This window comes from Strongylocentrotus purpuratus, unplaced genomic scaffold (assembly GCF_000002235.5).
Source record: "Strongylocentrotus purpuratus isolate Spur 01 unplaced genomic scaffold, Spur_5.0 spur5_scaffold_1, whole genome shotgun sequence".
NCBI classification, from domain to species: domain Eukaryota; kingdom Metazoa; phylum Echinodermata; class Echinoidea; order Camarodonta; family Strongylocentrotidae; genus Strongylocentrotus; species Strongylocentrotus purpuratus.
This window is the reverse complement of record NW_022145594.1, coordinates 31,600,858-31,622,610: the sequence shown is the minus strand read 5'-3', so window position 1 is coordinate 31,622,610 and position 21,753 is coordinate 31,600,858. Positions and strand designations below refer to the sequence as shown.

At 37.2% G+C, this 21,753-nt stretch overlaps 1 protein-coding gene across 1 annotated transcript; it reads left to right on the top strand.

Moving 5' to 3' along the window:
* Positions 1 to 11,508: 11,508 nt before the first annotated feature.
* Positions 11,509 to 21,679, top strand: LOC100892173 (zinc finger HIT domain-containing protein 2). Its single transcript, XM_030978058.1, has 10 exons — positions 11,509 to 11,611; positions 12,149 to 12,298; positions 12,736 to 12,884; positions 13,250 to 13,374; positions 14,355 to 14,518; positions 15,354 to 15,423; positions 16,093 to 16,185; positions 17,352 to 17,511; positions 18,438 to 18,581; positions 20,573 to 21,679. Exons 1-10 carry the CDS (start codon positions 11,526 to 11,528, stop codon positions 20,683 to 20,685), a joined length of 1,254 nt encoding a protein of 417 aa, XP_030833918.1. The 5' UTR covers positions 11,509 to 11,525; the 3' UTR covers positions 20,686 to 21,679.
* Positions 21,680 to 21,753: the final 74 nt, after the last annotated feature.

Below are 21,753 nucleotides of genomic sequence, written 5' to 3'. Positions count from 1 at the left end.
ATTGAGGTGACAACAGTTTGCCTAGCCAATAGAATGTCCAGTTCACATAACAAAATAAAGAACTGAACTAAAGAACTATTGAAAACTATTACATTTTAGGTAAGAGTAATTTTCTGTATTTAAAAAAAAAATACGCATTTTTACGTGGGATGCGTAATTGCCCTTTCAGAAATTAGCAAGACATTTATTTTGTTCTTTTACTTTTACAGAGGCTATAGCATAAAGCTGCATAGAATGGACTTCAAATATATCTCAAACACCCAGCTAGCCTGATCTCTACCTTGTCTACATTATACATGACAAATGTAACTTTCATTGTATAATATGGGGACAACGAATGTCAGTAATGTACCTGAAAAGGTTGAGATCTTGATAATTCATCCAAATTTCAATTTCAGATTTTCAATCCATTGATGTACTTTAATAAGATTAAAAGTCAAACTAAAAAATATCGTTCAGAATATTCCTGATTGCATTGTACTTAATCTTAATGTAAAAGGCTTGTTTTATATCTCAGCACACTGACGTGGCGGGAGTCGATCCATCCATGTAGGGGGCACTGATAAGATTTTGGGGCAACGGTCTCAATCGAAAAAATGACATGCAGTTCACAAAGCTACCAGGTAGCCTAGGATGGGGGAGGGGGTTCCAGGTTTCTTCTTCTTATTTCTCGCACTTCTCCCTCTCTCCATCCATTTTCGGTTTTCCCTTCACTTTTCAATTGTTTTCTTAACCTTTCGATGGTCCGGGGGCACATGTCCCTGTGCCCCCTGTACTGTATTTCCCTACACCTGATTATCATGAAAGAAATCTCGTCGAGAGAGGCATTCCTGGATACGCCAGGATGCTGGTACATTCTGTTCAAGTACAACCTTTGTTTCAACTTCACCCCAGCGGGAAGTCTATAAATAATTAATCAGCTATCTCCGTAATTATGAATGAAAACCAAGGCCATTACATGCTCGCTAATCCCCAGAATGGTCTTGAAACATGTACGACGTGTTAGTTAATCATGCTGTAGGTTATATTTTCAGGGTTATCAGAAGGATAGCGTATTGAAGGATTCGCAGTGACAATGGCGGGTCCAGGGGCAAAGGGGCACCCCCCCCCCCCCTCGATAAAAACGTGTTTGGGGGAGGCTGATAAATGTTATGTTTGTTTTTGTTTTGTCAGAGATTTTTCGAATTTGTACCCAACCCTCCATCCTGAGAATCCTGGATACGCCTCTGCGGGGTGAAGGTTAGGTGTTGCAGCCTTTTCTAGTGGAGGTTAGTCTTTGTTGATGATATTAATTGCCTGCGTATCGTATGCATGAAAGCGCATGTCTTGAGGATGTTATAGAATTCCGGAATAGCCATCTATTACATACAATGCAAACCTTTTCAGCATTTCCCTTGCACCAGACTACAGATTTTTGTATTCAATTTTAACGTGGACAGTAGGCCTTACATCCAAATTAAATGACCGTATGTTAATTGACATCGCCATCCAAATTATGATGGATGACTAATTCAACTTTATATTCAAAAGAAAACGTTCTCTTTCATCCTAGTTTTACTCAATGATACCTCTTGGAGAATTCTTTTATCTTAACTTCTGTACATAATGATGTGAACCCTACTATATTTTTACACACATATATATAATATATATATATACATATATACATGAATAGGTTTATTATACGTTTATAATTACATAAATTATGTAAATTTAGTCCAGAAGTATATAATATGAAATCACATTGATACTGACTAAGGTAACATATATCTTAAGTTCTTTTTTTTTAATAACAGAGATTTGGAGATCAAAACCAAAAGAAAAGTTCTGTTAAAAAAGCGGTTTACCGTTGCACAGTATGAAAAGGGCTAAGTAGCGTGACTGAGGTAATAGATATGACAAACGCAATAACGCCTTTCCTTCTCCTCATAATAAATGCATATCCACTCAGTTCAACACCCTCTGTTACAGTAGTATCTTAATTAATTACCCCCATTGAAGATGATGATACGGCTTACATGTATTATGTATAGGTGCATCAATACTAACGTTTTGTAATGAATTGCGATGGACAATGTATCTGACCATTAGTCGATAATTTACATAAACAGTGGACTGTGATAATCTCAAAGACTATATCATAGGCCAACCGTAGAGTTATTGAAAGTAGAAGTAGAAGTAGTAGGAGGACGAGGAGGAGAATGGGAAGAAGAAGAATAAGAGGCAGAGGAGGAGGAGGGGGAAGAGGAGGAGTACTAGCATTTAATGGATACCTTGTTAAACACAAGTCTAAAGACTTATTAGCTTCACTAATATGTCATGCAAAATGGTGAGTATATGCACAAAAAGTATGGAATCAATAAACATGAATGTCATTTGGTTTTATGCACATGTAAATGACATGCATTTGAAAGCTGGTATTTCATTACTCTCAGCTTTCTAATTTTATTATCAGGTTTAAGTGATCCAACATTTCGTCTAGAGACGTTTCCCCCTTCGCGTTTTATCGGGCCTATACTATGAGGGTTATTGGTCTGCGTGTTGGGTTTTAGTTGAGTTGAATAGGTTTAAGTTTAGGGTGAAATATAATGTAGAGTGCAGGGATGACGACTGTTAGCAATTCACCGCAGAGCATTATTGTCGTCACAGCATTTGTTTATAATAGATTTATGACAGCTCCCGACCAAAACTAAACAAGTGACAAGTAAAAAGTGATAGTAAAACAAAAATAAATATGAAAAATCAGACAGTGTTTCAGCAGTACATGTCTGCGATTAAAAACTCCATCAACAGAAACGACAATATCCTATTAATATGCTATCAAACAGTTGTCGAGTAAAAAAAAAAGGCATTTGAGTTTGATACAATTAAAAATAAAGAAATGCACTCGGTGTTCCAAAATTTGTCAGGAAATATAACTTTCAATGGTAATCGTATATTTAGCCGTACATGTTTATTGATGATGGGCAGCTTGTGTTCCCCTTATGCCTTTCTAATGTAATATAATCATTTAACTTATTGAAAGCAAGTCCAATAATGAAGATAGTGCAGAACCTACCTCTTTTTCGTGCAGCTAGGTCTCCTCCTATGAGCAATACTCCACGAAATGGTCCTCTTCCAGTAACTCTCGTATTGTGCGGTCACAGTTACGCCTAAAAGCATCCGAGATCCTCCTCATCTCTGCCTAGCTGTTGCTTCTTGAACTATTAATTTGAATTAATAGAGCGTCCGGCGCGAAAAATGAGATAATCATCCCGATCATGTTACGGCGTGATCGTACTTGGACTCTTCCATTCATGAGACAGGGGTTTTGTATTGAATTTCACAAGTGGGAAGCCAATATGCTGTACGAGAGTGGGAGGGATGTTACTATCACATCTTCACCAACCATAAATCGCGTCGTCCATTTCAACCGTGCTGTTTTTCGTGATGGGTAAGTCCAATGGTTTTGGTGGTCATGTCAGAGTTTAGAAAGAAGACAGCTTAAATCCCCGATACATGAATTGATCATGTTGTCAGAGAGCTGATATTCTATTTCCATTTTCATGTAATTGTTTCGGGTGTCTCTAGGAGGGAAGAAAAGTCGGTGGAGGCAAGGGATGTCTGACTCCTACGTTCAATTATAATATTTTTACTCTCCAGTTCGAGCTTTTTCCCCAAATTACATCTGTTTTGTTCGCATAATTTGCAAAAAGAAACTTGGCCTAATAAACCCTATCCCCCATTCATTCAAACTTTCTAGAGACGCCCCTAAATGATGCTACCGTTAAAATCTAGCTCATTGTTTATATTTCCTACTAGGGTAGGCATATTTACAATGTCATGATTAAGTCAATTCCAGAATACCCCCTGCTTGTTTAGCAGCGGGGGATCCTGCTTGCGCGATTCATCAGCTGCCCCCCCCCCCCCCCGCTATAACTCTCCATTCCGTAAACAGAATGCAAGAATCGTTGATTTGTCTTGGCCCTCAAAAAGAAAGGCACCTTTTAGCCCAACTCTGTGCCGGATACGTCACTAGAGAAGATTGCTACGAAACTGTCCAAGATCTGATATCGCTATCATCTATTTCTTCCCGTAGGAAAACTAAACTGGGGTGTTCCAATTTCCAAGTTTCCTTGTTTTTTCTGTGTCAAATCATGAAGTAGGTCCATGGTCGAATCCAGTCTCAAAGTATACATCGCATGACAACATCCGTGACAAGAATACAAGTCTTGAATCTTAAAAAGCAACCACTTCTTTTGCCTCGGTCACACTGCCAAACCGACCCAAAACCTCACTGATTCTCGGCCATTCGGGGTACTGTGTTATTTTTGTTCGGTGCCGGTGTCGTTGTCGTTGGTGTGACTGGCGTATCAAGCTTGTTTCAAAATGACGATGCTAGACGCAAACGTGTTTCATGCAGCCCCCGGTAAATAAATATATTCGCGACGCATCATCGAAACGTGATGGACTGGTCATTTAATATTTATGGCCCGTGTAGGCGACTGGTAGTGCAACCTAATTGGATCGTTATTTGTGCACGTGCTGGCGATACACATTTACTTTTTCTTTTAAATTGTGAAGGAAATCCAATGATATGTGTTTACATAGTTATGCATTCATGTTATACTTCATGAAACTTCTCTTTATAATCACGATAACGTTAGACATATTCGAAGAGTTAAGTCATTAGTGAATTGTCTTCATGACTTTGTTCCACACATTGGCTTTTCTCTCTCTTATGATTTATGTTGTCGATTAAGTTCCTCGCCTTATTAGAAGCCACATAACCTCCAGTCTCCCTAACAACATGTTTAATGGAAGAGGGTATCGGCAGCGTAAGTTTCTATGTGATGTTCCCCAAGGATCAGTAGTAGGACCAATCTTAATTTAAAATAATATGTACATGATATCCCGTAAGACCTATGTAGTTGCCATTGAATGAACATTATTTGCGTTTTATATTTGCAGGTTAAACTCTTAATTGATTGATTGATGATAGTTATAACGTGGACAAAATCTCAGCCGTGCTGATGAACTAGATTAATAAATTGGTTTAGTATCCCAATATTAACTAGAGTTGTATTTTGGGAATAATCCGGTGGTCTTTAATTCAAATGCTGACTTAAGTGTCCTAGAACACAATGTCTCAAGTGAATGTAATTTCGGAAAGAATTTTGAAGTTTTCTATTTCACTTTCACGTCCAAACAAACGTTTTCCGGTCCGATGAACTTTTCCAGTTTTCCTCGAAATACCATTTCCATTACCAGGCCACGAAATACATACGCAATAAAAAGCACATTTTGATGATTTGTTTTTAATATTTCTGATTTGGAACCTGTAAAATGTATAGTTTGTTGAAACGAAACTTTTCTATGTCTGGGAATATGAATGTTTTTAACAGACCATGTAGGATAGTGATGTATATCAAGATTAAAATCAGATATCCTCGTGGTATTCGAGACATTATCCGAATTCAAAGGACACTGAACAAACAAGTTGGTAAAAACATTTCCCATCATGAGGGTAAATTGTATGCCCCAACATTTCTTCGGCAAGTTCATGCCCAGCTCGGGTGGTTTTGTATTATATTTATAGTAAAGGCGATCTTGATAAGGCAAAATATTTCACAAGATAGGCACGAAGTTTCCCCCAAATCCTTCCGGACACATTCAATTAAGCTCATGTTGGCAATTTTACACCAAATATTTTCTTACTGATGATTTACCAAATATTTTTTCGAAATTAGTCATAATATATTTAAGATGAACTCCCTTTGAATTTATATAACAGGACTTTCTTTAGTAATTTAAATTCTATCTGATTCTAGGGCGGCAAAAGCCATTTTATTGGTCATTAATAAAAATTAGAAACGTGGATTCGTTTCCAATTTTCTTTTATTTCTACACTGTCACTCATTAGAAAGTTAGGTTAAAAACTGGATAATACAATATATCATGATATTCATGCATGGAACTAGGAAAATAAAAGTATTCTACTCTCAAGATATCTAATTTTTCGGGGGGGGGGGGGGGTAAACAAACGATACAACACAAATTGTGTGGAATCCTTTGGATCTGCATGTAGGCTTCAGAACAAAAATAATAGTCCCTCGGGACACCGGGATTTAATTGAACCGTCTGGATAATTATCTTTTCAACGCAATTGGGAATTTAAATGTCTTTCTGTCTACATCTAGGGCTAGGTTTGCGTCATCCAAGCTAATTGTCAATATCACGTTCGCTTTGTTCATTAATTATACAAGTACATCCCATAAATATGCTGAAATACTGAGATATAAATAGCAGGATCTCTATATATGGCAGTAGGGACACTGTAAATCCCTTCAATGATAATGCAAAATTATAATGAAGGTACACAATATTACAAAATCGCTAAAAGTTTGGAGAAAACTTTGTTCATTAATTATACAAGTACCATCCCATAAATACGCTGGAATACTGCATGAGATATTTAGCGGGATCTCTATATCTGGCTGCAATGACACTGCAATTCCCATAATTGATAATGCAAGATTGTAATGAAGATACAAAATATATTACAAAATCGCTAACAGTTTCGAGAAAAAAAAATCAAATAGGGACAATTTCAAACACTTTTTGCATGTCCCATAGAAATCAAGTTCAGATAACGTAATACATCATTGCAATGTACTCACATTTCATTACAGACGTGATAGATGACGGATAGTGCTATTAAAATGCCTTCGGTTGATTTTTTTTGGAAGTCTTTGCATTAGAATTTGTGGCGGTTTTCTTTTAATGTTGGTCTTTATCTGTACCACTAATAAATGTTGGTGGCATTTTGTTTTAAAGCTGTTCTTGGTGTTCCTAATAAGGCTATGTCTGTATGGCGGGTGACATGGGCATCCATTCAGAAATTCGGATAACAGTAGAGACTCACTTCACCCCTTGGGGGCAATGTATATATATGGACAAGACAAGCAGTTGTTATCTCGGATTTTCCTTGTCCGTCATTTGGGTCATTTAAATAATGTATTACATAAACTGGATACGCCATGGGGCGTATTAATTTTATAATAAAAATTAATGCTTCATTTAGATTTCACTGATAATTCTAGAATCCTGCGGAACCCCCCCCCCCCCCCCCCCCACTCCCGAAGTGCCACACACGTTCGTGAGTATGTGGGTGGTAAAAGGGCGATATTTGTGTGTGTTGAATAGCAATTGGTTCAATCTGTATGTTATGCTCTGGGGGTATTTATGCTATTACTCAGATGAAGCCGAATTATTATAAGGTAAAAAACAGTTCGGATTACAGTGCAACATGTTATCGTCTAGAGAGCTTATAAAATAGGAGAGCATTAATCATGTTCATAATTGCATGCTTTCGGCAAAATATTAGCAACTTCACATGGAACCAAATAGTTCTGATGGAAATATTGAGGTGTATTAATTATAGTATAGTCTTATAGACGTCAGTATTTTGGCTAATTTCTTTTACAATCATTATCATAATTATATTACCATAATCATGATAAGCTTATAATAGAGTCACAACAGTAGGCTAATAGTAATATACCGGAAATATAGATAGTATTTTGAACCAGAAATTACATTCACAAATGTCAATATTTGAATCAGAAGAAATCATTGTAAATCACACTATGAACATGACGGACAATGAAAGAGGACAAAATATACAGTTCCTCATTCTACCCTCAACAATTGCTGTGGTAGATAGAGGGGCATCCCTTTACTGCTATTATGTAAAAATGTGTAGAATAGGTGAATATGCATGTGACACCTGTTCTACACATGTTAACATAATAGCAGTGAAGGGATGTTCCTTTGTCTACCTCAGCAATTGTTGGGGGTAGAATGAGGAACTGTATATTTTGTCCTCTTTCTTTGTCCGTCATATTCATAGTGTCATGGAGTAAAGAGAATGCGATGCAAGGTGGCGGAGGGTTTGAATTATAACATTATATATCACCAGTTGCAAAAATGTCTTCTCCGTTCCGTGTATCGGAAGTCTGTTGATTCCTCTCTAGCTACGAATTCATTGCTAAGATATTTGGCTCGATAAAGGATGATTGATCAAGCTCGATTGAATAAATATCGAAAAAGCAGATGGTGACATTTATCCCAAATCGATGGAAAACGGATGACCTTTGAGTTAACCATTTCCCGAGTATTCCATCATCGGGTAAATGAACTTGAAATGTCACGTCAAGATTGAAGACATTTGATTTCATGTGCCCATTAAAGTTGAAAAGACATTCCTAATCCGTCTGTCTGTTTGTCTGTCTCTCTCTCTCTCTCTCTCTGTCAGTCTCTTTCCCTCTCTCTCTGTTTGAAGAGGGAGAGAAGAAAAAGAAGAAGAAGAGAGAGAGAGAGAGAGAGAGAGAGAGGAAAAAGGGAAGAGAGAGAGAGAGAGAGAGAGAGAAAGAGAGAGAGATGAAAAAAGTGGAAAAGAGGAATAGATTAAAACGTTATAAAATGAAGGATGGAGTAAACGAGAAGAGAGAGGGAGAGAGAGAGGGGAGAAAGGGAGAGAGAGGGGCAGAGGGAGAGAGAGGGAGAGAGGGAGAGAGAGTGAGGGAGAGACGGGCAGAGGGAGAGAGGGAGAGAGAGAGAGAGAGAGAGAGAGAGAAAGAGGGGGAGAGGGGAAGAAAAAAAAAGAGAGAGAGAGAGAGAGAGAATGCAGGGAAATGGGTGGGAGAGACAGACGGTCAGATAGAGGAGAGAGAGAACTTGTAGAGAGAGGGAGGAGAGAGGGGGAAGAGATGGGGACTGAATACGTAAATAAGGAGAAGCTAGGTGACTATAATTATAGAGAGAGGGTGGAGGGGGGAGGGTGGGGAGGGTGGAACACGTAGAGACAGGGAGTGACCATGAAAATAATTCCATTTCGTAGACAAGTGCATGAGATAATTAATGAGTTAAAACTTAGCCAGTGAAGGATGCATTGATAGATTATTAATGGTGAATCAACGGTTTGCTCCATCGGAAATGATGGCATGCCAATCCTTATCAATTTTTAATTCGATTTGATTCGCCTGGCTCGGAAATGTCACAATGTCAAAATCGTCTTCTAGTTTCGCTGATAAAATATTATTGATGACATTGTTGAAATTACATTGATGATACTTTATTCATCCACTCGGATGTCATTCAACTATTTGCTGATGTTAACAAATACCGGTTCTGCAGTTTTGAGTAATTGCTCATTATTCCTAACTATTATTAAATTTGAGGGTTCCACAATATTATAATTGTACAAGCATTGCTCTTTATTGGACCACTTTGTTTCCAATTCCTTCATTTTTGTGATTATAATTGATTTGTAATGTTTTGCTGGAAACATAAATACAATTGAATTGATGTTTTCCATGTTATGCTTTATTTTATTATATTCTATTAACTTTGCATGGTTTGGTTGAAATAATAATCAACATGATTACAACAATACAATGTTATCAAATTCGTCGATATTCAAACTACGATTAATGTATTATCACCGACCTACTTTGCACTGCTAAGCCTCAATTGCTGATGATCATTATTTTGATGAACACGATGAGCAATTTCCACCGTCTTTACAGAAACACACCAAACAAAAATTAGTCTATTATACTTTTGGATGGTAATCATAATCGACCTGATTATTTTCTTTGACATTAAAATGAAATATTTGGATCTCATTCCCCGGAAGTTCCTACCCCCTGCCCCCCCCCCTCCCCCCCTCCCCCCCCCCAAAAAAAAAATCCAGCTTCCTATCACGAAAGTACATGTAGTTATTACATGGCGTAAATTGCGAAGGTTGGAATGCATGATATAGGGAATTAGACGATGTGGTATACCCTTGAAGCTCGTGTTATCCTCACGATAACACCTTCACATTTCAACCTTGAAATGGTAATAGCTATTGCTTGAATGAACGACGGTAGTTTATGAAGTTTGGCCTCCCAAGGAAATAGCCTCTTACTTATTCATGACGCATAGGCCTCCTTGTTCGGGGGTTTTAATTTTTGTAGACTGAATCTTTTATCGTTCAGATGAAAAGAAAGTAACTTTTGCTGATGGGCTTGTTCTAATTCACCCGCGATGTGTCGCAGCCATGCGTTATAAGATCCTGAAGGGAATTTAAAGGCATCATCGGCCTTGGAAGGGCTGTGGTATATTCGTGAAAGCTCGTGACTCTCAAATGAGAGATCCAGGGTTAAATCCTTGATTGATGCTTACATCCTTGGTGTTTTTCTCACATTATTATGTTGACCCTCTCGACCCAGGTGTATCAAAACGGGACTGCACTACCAATAGCGACTTGCGCCCTCTACATAGCAAACGTTGCCTAAGCAGTACCCGTTGGTCCCCCATGGTGATTCCCTTTGTTGCTCATGTTTAATTACATGAGAGCTCAGTAATTTGAAGAGATAACCACCTGCCAGTGACCATGCAGGTATGTCTAACCCCTTCTGGCCAAACTAGGGCAGATAGGCTTTAAAGGGTTGATGGCAATATTAATACGGGTAATAATCATAATAATAAATGATAGTGCACATGATTCGTATAAAGCGGTCATGGCTGGCAGACTTCACCCTCCCAGTGCTCCACAATTACTTCCCCGCTAGCCTGGCTGCCACTTTGGTGCTAAAGCTTGCGAAGGAATTAGTTCCTGCCAGAGGGTCGGGTGTGTCAGATGTGGACTAATATCTAGCCAATCGACATGTTTTGGTTCCTTTATTATCCAATATCAGACACAACAAAGAGCGGCCACACTGACATCTCATAGACAATCTAAAACACAGTTAAGCTGAGGGCCTACATTGACAAAGATCACTAAATATATATTACGTCGTATCAAAACTGTAACGGAATATTTATAAAATTAAAAATTGAAGACAATACAAAACATACGATAAATAAAATGTCATTAAAATATTAAATTACATTAGTACAACTTATGTTTACAAAAAAAAAACAGATGTGCGATTATCCATTCGTATCGCAGTACATAGGTCCTGTTTACGATTTTTTTTTTTAAATCCCTGCATTACAACAGGATTGAGTACGAGAAAGGGTAAAGGGTAATTTTGAACATCTGGGGGTTTTCCTCTATCCGTCCCCCTGGAAGTCTCTCTACTACAACAGTTGACCCGTGCTTTCCATTCTTCGGAGATAAAACAATTAAAATAAGAACAACAGAGAAATAATGTTTTTCATTAAAATACAAAATTTGATTTTGGGGGATTTTGGAAAGAAAGGTGAAGAAAACAGGATGTGGACATGGCGGGAAAATCCTAAATGGCTTCAATTACAAGCTCAGGTCCTTAGGCGCCAACACATTATTATTCACCATGTCCAATTGAAGTGTGGGAACATTGATTATACAAAGATGGATTGTAATTTGAATATTATTTCTCTTGAGTATCACTATATTACTATTAGACAGACAAGTAAACCAAAAATAATATATATAACTCCACTGGTGAAAGCTAAGCTAAGATCAGAGATGGTCAGACTGTAAAACATTTTTCAATAGATGGCGCTAATACAAAATGGCGACGCCCACAGGTGAATCGAAAGATCTGCGTTTGCATTGTGAAAGTGCGACAATTTCCCAGCAAAGTGGAATCTGCAAATTGTAAGTCATTTCAAGAGAAGATATCAAGAGTCACAGTATTATGTAACTTTTTCCTTCTCACAAAATGCTTTTCAAATGTTACCAATGGATGAACTAAATTGATTGTTTGACATGGTTGATGTCATTAGTCCCGTGTGATGAAATTGATGTTGGTTCGTTATAGGACTAGATCTATGTGTAAACGTGTACAAGCATATTTGGAAGTGGTTGTTTTGTATTGTAGTGTACTCTTTTTTTTTTTTAACCAGAGCCCGCTAGTAATTTTCCTGAACTGAATCTCTCGTCGCTTATCAGCTTAGGCCCTATGTGTTTTTTAATTCAGTTACTGCAGCTATCCGTTTTGAATTTTTAGGCTAATCAACTTCGTCTTTAAAATGAGCATTATTTTAAACGGGGAAACAATTTTGGATCATTTTGATGTTGTTTTTTTTTTCTACCATAATATAGGTCTAGTCTAATTCAAGGTTGGTAGAAACGTCAAAAACTACATTTTATGATTTTCCCCAACTGATGAAAGTTTTCTGTATCATAATTCAGATGTTTGAAAGTCCAGGCCGCTTACACCTGCCCACGATGCAACGTGTCCTATTGCTCCCTCGCTTGTTACAAGAGTGAGAAACATGCCGATTGTTCAGAGTCTTTCTACAAAAACAACTTTATCCAGGCACTCAAGGACACTAAAGGAAGGTATGTTGGTCCACTAAAATATTTATTATATTTATATGATCTTAAATGGCCTTGAGTGGGATACAAGGATATATCCCTCAAATTGATGAGCTTATTTCGAAAGTCAACACACAGAGTGAAATATTCTAAAAGTGAATGTGAAAAAAAATCAGTGCTGCAGATATTATTTGTTCATACTCGCACTGTATTTCCTTTTTCTTATAAAAGCTTATGTTTGTTTTGCTAGCAGTAAGAGACTAAGACTACCTATTTGTGCAAATGGTTTCATTTATGTTAATAGGGTATTATTAACAAAGATCTTTTTCTTAGAATTTGCATGGGTTCTAGTTATCAATAATTATATAATATATAAATCTATTTACAGGGAGTCTTTCAGTAGCTTTATTATTATTTACCCTAAGCCTCCATCCTTGTACCTCTTGTATTGACTTCGATAGCTCCGAGGACAAGAAGACTGTGCTGGAGATGCTGGCCAGACTCGATGCAGAAGAAAGTGTAGATGACAGCGATGATGATGATGATGATGATGCTGATGACAATGATGAGGCTGAAAGCCTACAGAAAAGACTAGCTGGACTAGATCTTGGTAAGACAAGTTCCTTTTCCTCTGTCATCGGCTCTCTCTCTCTCTCTCTCGCTTTCTCTCTTCCACTTTGTGTGATGAACAATTAGTCTGAAAAAAAGACTCAGATATTTTCGATTCCCATGTCCTATATTACAATAAAATTAAAACCTGAAACAGTGAGATAACATAGACTGAAATAGACGCGCCAAGAAATTAGCGTTAATTATTGTTACTCATTTGTTCAGCTGTTTTGAGGTTAAAATTGATATAATTTGCATAGCATAGTCTATTGACCTTTGAACTCCATTTGAACTCTCTTTCAGTTTGGTTTTTTCACTACTGAATTGAAAATGCTTTGTATCTTCTCCCCCTTCATCTACATGCAGACAAAGAGCCGGATAAAGTTTGGGAGAAGCTGACGCCGCAGGAGAGGCAAGAGTTTGAGGAGGTCCTGCGGGCGGGAGCTTTAGGATCCATGCTGGAACAATGGATTCCCTGGTGGACAAAACATGTGAGTGATCTGCATCTAATCATCAACAAATATCTGTCATACTTGTGATTGAAGGAGTGAAGTTATACAATTTTCAAAGGTAAAGACCAATTTTGGAAATGCCCACCTTTCAAAAAATGAAATGGAATCTACCAATCATGTGAAAGAATGTTTTGACTAGTACGTGATGATACAAATTTTGCCGGGAATCCGCCTACTAATTGATATATTTGGTGAATTATCATATTGATCCGGCCATGATAGATATCGCAAATGCACTTCAACATTGAACGTTTGGGCATATATTTCTGGTTGAAGCATTGCCATCTAAACCTCTGAAGGCAATATTTGAACAATATTAAATGGATATTTGAACCCCAAACCTTTGAACCGCAATTTTACCACTACCGGTCTATACCTTTAAGTTGTGATTGATCCAAAACAAATAAAAAACTACCCGGTCTTATACCACTTACCATGTGAGCACCTCTCCCATTTGTTTTGCATTTAAATTTCATAAGTTTCAAATTATTCAAATGAAAGTATTTAGTTTAACCTGTAGCCTAGATGTTTTATCGCACCTATCTTTTTACAAATCCTTCTATTAAAATATTGATATATTCTTCCATCAACAACAGCGAAAATATAAATATATGAAGTATTCATTAGATGATACATAGGTGATGTAAGTGTTCATTATTCCCAGAGACTCAAACTTTTGTTTGATGACTTACAAATTTAAACATTCATAATTTTCTTATCCTTTATTGGATTTACTCAAGCATTCACTGAGTTAGTCCTCAAATCTTTTCGGCCATGCTTCTCTCTGTGTCTCTCTCCCCCCTCTCTCTCTCTCTCTCTCTCTCTCCCTCTCAGTCTACATGTATGTTTGTTTGTTGTTTGTACGCATTTACTTAAATTAACTTTATAGTAGGATACTGAGACTTACACTTTACTTTAAACGTTCATTCCCATTTCTGTTTTAATGAACTTATCTCCAGGACAGAGAACTCATCAGTGATATGGGGGAGGATGCACAGAAGAAGGAAGTGCAAAAGGTCACCACCTCTGACCCACCCAAGCTGCTAGGCCCTGTCCCCAGACTCTCTGAGCTACTCAAGTCACCACCATCACCCCTCCTTGTCTTCAATATGATTAACGTTCTGTATCCTTTGAGTTTTATCAACTGGTTATGAAAATATAGTCTTAGTTTACTAACGGGACGTTGAGGAGTATCCCAGAAGAAGAAGAACAAGCTGATTCTTGAGCGATTAATTTTTTTTATTTTTGTAAGTATATGTGTCTCCAAAAACATTGTATGTGTGATGAAGGTCCATTAAAGAAGTTTTGGAAATAAACTAATATCATGGAAGAAAAAAAGTTAAATTGATTAGAAACATCTGTTTCCTTTAGGTCATGAAAGAATGAACAGAAGCAAAATCGTTGTGTCTCTGACATCTTCAACTTTAAAGGTAAAGACCAGTATTGGAAACGCCCCAATTTAAAAAATTGAAATGGAACCTCTCATTACCAATCATGTGAAAGAATATGTTTTGACCAATACATGATGATAAAAAAATTGCCGGGAAACCGCCTACTAATTCATATATTTGGTAAATTTTTTTCTCTCATGGTCTGTGAGAGATATAGGGTAGTCCCATATACATCTTTCTGTGTATAGTGCTTGTAACTTTACGAAGAATGGGCCAAATTTCTTATCATTTTGATGATTCCAGAACCTTGCAGATGCTAGATGCTAGATGATCAACGTTTTCTGATCGATTCCACAATGTTTCTTTCACAATGCAATCTCATTACCATAACTGGTCTTTACCTTTAAAATTGGTTAGTCTGATATTTTACCACTTTCATATTTAACTCTGACATTTGTACCTGTGACCGATATAGCTCTGACATACTTGTGATATTTTTACACCGAACCAAAGCAACCAAGTAACTATTTGATAGCTACACTACTATCCTTAACCCATCCGTCTCAGATATTGCTATGCATTTGTTGTTAGGTTTTACAATGGATCGCACATGGAGATACCACTACATGCTGTCCAGGTATGAAACCAAATTCTATCTTTTATGCTTTTGTCAAACTATCAGGTAAAGCTCAAGCCAGAGGGCCAGATAAGACAAATTTATAAAAAAAGACTAAAACTCTTGTTGATAGATTTATAAAGAAGTATTTCATTAAAGCGGGACTGCACTACTTGTAGCTACTTGCCCCCTCTATATAGCAAACAATGCCTAAGTGGTACCTGTTGGTCCCCCGTGATCCCCTATTTCGTATGTTAATTGAGAGCTGATTTGATGAGATAACCACCTGTCAGTGACCACGCAGGGAGGTCTTATCCCTCCTGGCCAAACTAGTGTAGATAGGCTTTAAGTTCTTAAAATTACCTGTGTACTTCACTCAATGTAATACATAACTGACACTATTTTAACAGGAGCATGAAAAAGCAAACAAATTAATTTTCACTTTACTTTTATCTGGTTGTCAGGAAAGCATTTTATGATACAGTCAAACCTGCTTTAGTGACCACCTGTCTTTTTTTGTTTCCCTTGAAAATGGTTTCTCATCGAAACATGTACTAAAGGAACCTGTCTACAGGACCACTTTTTATGTTTCCCTTGGGCGGTGGCTATAGACAGGTTTGACTGTATCTACAATATGATGATTTTATATTGTGTATAGTTTTTCTTTACTTTTATCCCACAATGCATCAGAGCTTTCTGGAGGTGTGTCCTGGGATGTCAGCTAATGTCAGTTTTTCGTCAACAGAGGACGCTCTTCAAAGTGCAGTACATACCATTACACAGGCAAGCAAAGAGTACTTAATTTCAGATTATGCTGATGATTAATAACTGTTAAGCTTGAAAAACAAATTTGTCTTTTGTGTTTTAGTTCAGTTTGCAAAAGTATGCCTGGCAGAAAATGCACAGTTTTTAAAAGCACGAAATTTCATATACCAGTAAATTTGGCTTTTTTTATAGGTCAAGTTTCAGGATGTTCACTCAGAAAATCTGAATGAAGCAATTTCACTTCATGTCATGTAACTTTGTTGGCCACTGTTCATTGTGCTGTCCTATTGACACACATTTTGTTCCATTTGATGACTGCTGTTGAACTTCATACTCAATTTCAATACTGATGCAATACTTCATGCTAGACTTGTACATCTTTACCGATGAAAAGATTGATTGTTTTAAAGTTCTGATTGCTCTGAAATGTAAGAATGCCCCCAGAATATCATAAGGACTTATTCACTTTAAAAACCTCGTAGAAACAAACAGTAATCTGTTTAAAGCTACCATTTCCTTGAAAACATTTACAGACACACCTTGGTTTTGTCTTTGCTATATCTCCATTTTTTACATTTTCTTATCTTTTGTAATCATGGATGATATCATGATAAAGGCATCGTTTAATAATGTTTCCAGTTTTACAAATCTAAGATGCATGTGACATGAAAAACCTCAAAAAAGTAAAAATATTGAGTGACAGGTTTTACAATACTCATTTTCCCCAATAGACTGTAGTGTTATAAAAACCATTCCAAACATTTTTTGAATTTTCTATTTTTAATCATAAATATCTTGATAATCAGACAGGTGATCAGCTTGTAAAAGTCATGGGATTCCTGACTGATCCAAAGGTTTATAATTATGATTGCAGCATGAGCAAAATCCAGGATTTTGTTTAGAATCTGAGGCAAAGATACCCAATCCCTTTAAAAACCTCATAGAAAAATACAGTAATCTGTTTAAAGCTGCCAGTTCCTTGAAAACATTTACAGACACACCTTTGTTCTTTTTTTCTTTTTTAATATATCTACATTTTACATTTTCTCATCCTTGGTGTTCGTAGATGATCATGATATCAGCATCCTAGTGATATACTTGCAATGTGTTTTTTAAATAAATGCTGTGCAAAATTTCCTATTATTATTGATAATTTTTAATGATTATTTGATGTGTTCCTATAGATGAAATCTGTCCCAAGTGAAAGGAAACATCTAGTTTCTCTCATCCAAGATGTCGTCCATATAATGCTCGGTAGGAGCAAGTCATCTCCATCCCTCTATGTGGAGTCTGCATTGTCTGATCTTCATCAACTTCTAAAACGGGCAAAGCTCATATACAAAGGTACGTTTCATTCAAACGTATGGAGATCATTCAATTTTGGCTTTCATGATTCCTCACTTCCTTTTATCTTATGTTGATAATGAACAAACATGTACATACTTTTGATGTTTTTTAAAAGAGAGTGTAATAAATGAAATAAAATGTATAGTTATGGTAGGGGGCCGGTTCAACTAATATGAACAAAATTCTACTTACATTTACACACAGGTTACCAGCCCAGCACAACACCTTTTGCTTTATGTAGGCCTAGTGTATGTAGTAAACAAAACATAATTTGAAGTTGTATCCAGAATTTGTTTCTCTATTGCTTCTTGTCATTTTGGTCACCTGGGGGGGGGGGGGGGGGGTTTTCACAAAGATCCTAAGTAGAACTTAACTCTAAGTTGGACTTAAAAATTATGGACAGCCATTAGCATCTTTGAAAATATTTGGTAAAAATATTTTTGAAAGGCATAAAATGTTTATTCAAATCATTCATATTTTCTATCATCAAGGAGATTTCTTATTCTTGTTGTGGAATTTATAAAATGTCTAAAATACTTGAATTTCTGCTTTTGAGTATATTTCATTTTAAGGCTCCAATGGCTGTCCATAATTTTTAAGTCAAACTTAGTGTTAAGTTCTACTTAGGATCTTTGTGAAACACCCCCCTGGACCTGGACGATGTTCAGGTCCCTGTTGCCTAAAATTTTGCCATTAAAGGTAACTTCCATGGAAACCTTGATTTGATTAGCTATTGAGTGATATTGCCTTGGTAGTTTAATATTGATTGCAAAGTTACAATCAGTAGTAAGTTTGATGCATTGGGGGCCCAGCTATATTTTGCAGATTTTCTCGGTCTTCTTCTTTACAGAAACTTCAAACAAAATTTGTGTGAATTAATATTTGTTGAATCACGAATTTGAATTTCCTTCTTGATCTTGTAGTCCCAGAATCAACTCGGTCAGATATAAAGAAGTCCAAATCGGCGATGTTTCTTGCTAAGAAGAAGGTGACCTTTTACCTGGCATGGATCAGAGAAAACCCGGAAGCCTTGAAGATGAAAGCAGCGGAAGTTAAACTTTTGCACAGTAAGTATACAGGAATATATCTGTCATATCATATGTACATGATTATAAGGAAATAAGACTGAATTCGAATATTGAGCAGAAGTTATATGGCAGTAGTTTTGTTCTTTTTTTTTTAAAGTAGAAAGAAAGGGAAAATAAAATCACAAAGGTAGTAAAGTACTTTCAAGATGAGATGATCCAAGTACCGGTATGATTATCTAGCTGCTTCCTGATAGGTCCCCCCCCCCCCCCCAACACACCTTTACTCTGCAGGTTTATAAGAAGTGTACAATATTTTATTTATTTTGTGTTTCCTCCCCTACTCTATACCTTTATTTACCTTCTTGACGGTCCCCTCTTTTTATCATTCTTTTTCCACTTCCCCATTGTCCCCATCATTCTATTTGTATGCCTCCGCCCATTGAGGTGGTGCTGCAGGCATTCTGTTTTGGGGTTTTGGGTATGTCCGTTCGTTCGTCTGTCCCGCTTTTTTGTTTAATAACGTGAAATCTCAAGAGCCACTTCAGGTATGAACTTCAAACTTGGTGATAGTATGTTTTTATGCCTCCGCCACCGAAGGTGGTGCCGGAGGCATCATGTTTTCGGGTTGTCCGTCCGTACGTCCGTACGTCCGTACGTCCGTCCGTCCGTCCCGTTTGACCGTTATCACAATATCTCAAGAACCATTTAAGATTTAAACTTAAGACTCGGGAATAGTATTTATCACCATAGGAAGACGATCTGATTAGATTTTGGAGTACGTAGGTCAAAGGTCACAGGTCACAGAGGTCAACTTATGAAATTCCTTGTATTGAGTTTGTTAGCGCGATATCTCAAGAACCATTTGAGATTTAAACTTCAAACTTAAGGATAGTATGTATCACCATAGGAAGACGATCTGATTAGATTTTGGAGCACGTATGTCAAAGGTCAAGGGTCACAGAGGTCAACTTATGAAATTCCATACATTGAGATTGTTATCATGATATCTCAAGAACCACTGGAGATTTAAACTTCAAACTTAGTGATAGTGTGTATCACTATAGGAAAACAATCTGATTACATTTTGGAGCACGTAGGTCAAAGGTCAAAGGTCACAGGGCTCATTATGTATGCAAAAACAGCTTGTGATCGCGTTATCTGAACAACCGATTGATGGATTCCTGCCAAACTTTGGTCATGTATGTATCTTGCAGAGCTGATGAACTGATTAGATTTTGGGGTCACGAGGTCAAAGGTCAAAGGTCACAGGGCTCATTATGTATGCAAAAACAGCTTGTGATCGCGTTATCTGAAGAACCGATTGATGGATTCCTGCCAAACTTTGGTCATGTATGTATCTTGCAAAGCCAATGAACTGATTAGATTTTGGGGTCACGAGGTCAAAGGTCACAGCGCACATTATGTATGCAAAAACAGCTCGTGATCGCGTTATCTGAACAACCGATTGATGGATTCCTGCCAAACTTTGGTCATGTATGTTACTTGCAGAGCTGATGAACTGATTAGATTTTGGGGTCATGAGGTAAAGGTCAAGGTCATGTGGCTCATTATGTATGCAAAAATAGCTTGTGATCGTATTATCATTAGAACAGATTGATGGATTCCTGCCAAACTTAGATCATTTATGTATCTTACAGAGCCAATGAATGGTTCATAAGATCAAAGGTCATGGGCTCATTATGTATGCAAAAATAGCTTGTGGACGCATTCTCATTAGAACTGACAGATGGATTACTATTTAACTCAGGAAATCTTGCAGAGCCAATGAACTGAGTAGATTTTAGGGTCATGAGGTCAAAGATCAAAGGGTCATATATGTTTATGAGAAATTGCTTGTAATCACGATATTCTGAGAACATGTTAATGGATTACAATTGAACTTGAATTTGAAAAATTTCTTCCGTTTCGGTTTGTAAAATTGCTCTATGACGGAGGCATCATTTTCGACTGCGCGCAGTCGAATTCCATCTAGTTTTCTTATCATTTTTTAATACTCTCTCTGTTTCCAGGATCCATGGAGAGAGACTTGCAGAAGCATGAGCAGGTGAAGGCTGGAGTCGAGAAGAATCTTGCAGCTGTACGGCCGGGACAAAGCTCCAAGCTCATCGAAGAAATCGGCTGAAAACTACATCTAATACACAATACAATCACTGGTAGTCCATCGATAACCGTGACGACATGATAAAACCCTTAAGTGTTTTCTTACATGGCTCCACATTCCAATTCTGCTGGCACTGCAGAAGCCTTATATACATTTAGTGTATTCATGGATAATATCATGACACTCACATAGAGGCTGAAAGCCTGTCTGCACTAGTTTGGCAAGGAGGGATAAGACCTCCCTGCAAGGTAACTGACAGGTGGTTATCTTATCAAATCAGCTCTCAATAAACATAAGAAAAATAGATCATGGCGGATCACATGGCGGATCAACGGCTACCGCTTAGGCATTGTTTGCTTTATAGAGTGCTCAAGTAGCTACAAGTACTGAATTAGTGCAGTCCCGCTTGAAGACTAAGATACCTGATGTAATGCCAAGACTTCATGTCAAAGTTTCCATCCAACCTGGAGCAAAGTGCCTTGTTTTCAGCTCAGAAGCAGTTTGGTATGATATTTGTAACGTGATAGCGGGAAACCATGAATAAGGTGTCAATCTGACCATAGATCAATAGAGAATAGAGGCGACTTCTTTGAATTATTGTAATTGAATCTATATTCAGGAGTGAGAAAATTGCCAGTTTGTTGGTAAAACATGAGTTTTTAACCTTTCAATATAAATGCGCAATTTTCCTGTAATGTAACTTTGATATTTTGTGCCATTGTTAACACCACAGAAATGGTCTTTGTTGAATGGTTAGTTCTATAAACAACAAAAAGATAATAGATACAAAATTAAATTCTGTTATGGCAAGTGGCCCATCAGATAAATGTGGTCTGAAAAATAAGCTCATCAAGTTGTGGGTATTTACCTGTGTATGAAAAGAGATGTCAGGCTACAAATATGCCTATCTATCAAGGTGTTCTTTTGATAAGCAGTCCTGAGCAATCAAATGAAAATATGTTAATCAGCACACATCATGTTTCTTTAAGATAAATAAAGAATATTTTCACAAAAATACACTTATCTTAATGTGCTTTTGTTACAGTCTTGGGTTTGTATTGTTATTGAGCTGAAACCACCAAGGATAAC

Excerpts from the sequence above, each read along its gene's own strand:
- LOC100892173 (XM_030978058.1), top strand. The coding sequence starts at position 11,526 with ATGGCGACGCCCACAGGTGAATCGAAAGATCTGCGTTTGCATTGTGAA. Across the intron at positions 14,519-15,353 it reads TTCAATATGATTAACGTTCT|ATATTGCTATGCATTTGTTG; the intron begins GTATCCTTTGAG and ends CATCCGTCTCAG. Across the intron at positions 17,512-18,437 it reads GGCAAAGCTCATATACAAAG|TCCCAGAATCAACTCGGTCA; the intron begins GTACGTTTCATT and ends TTGATCTTGTAG.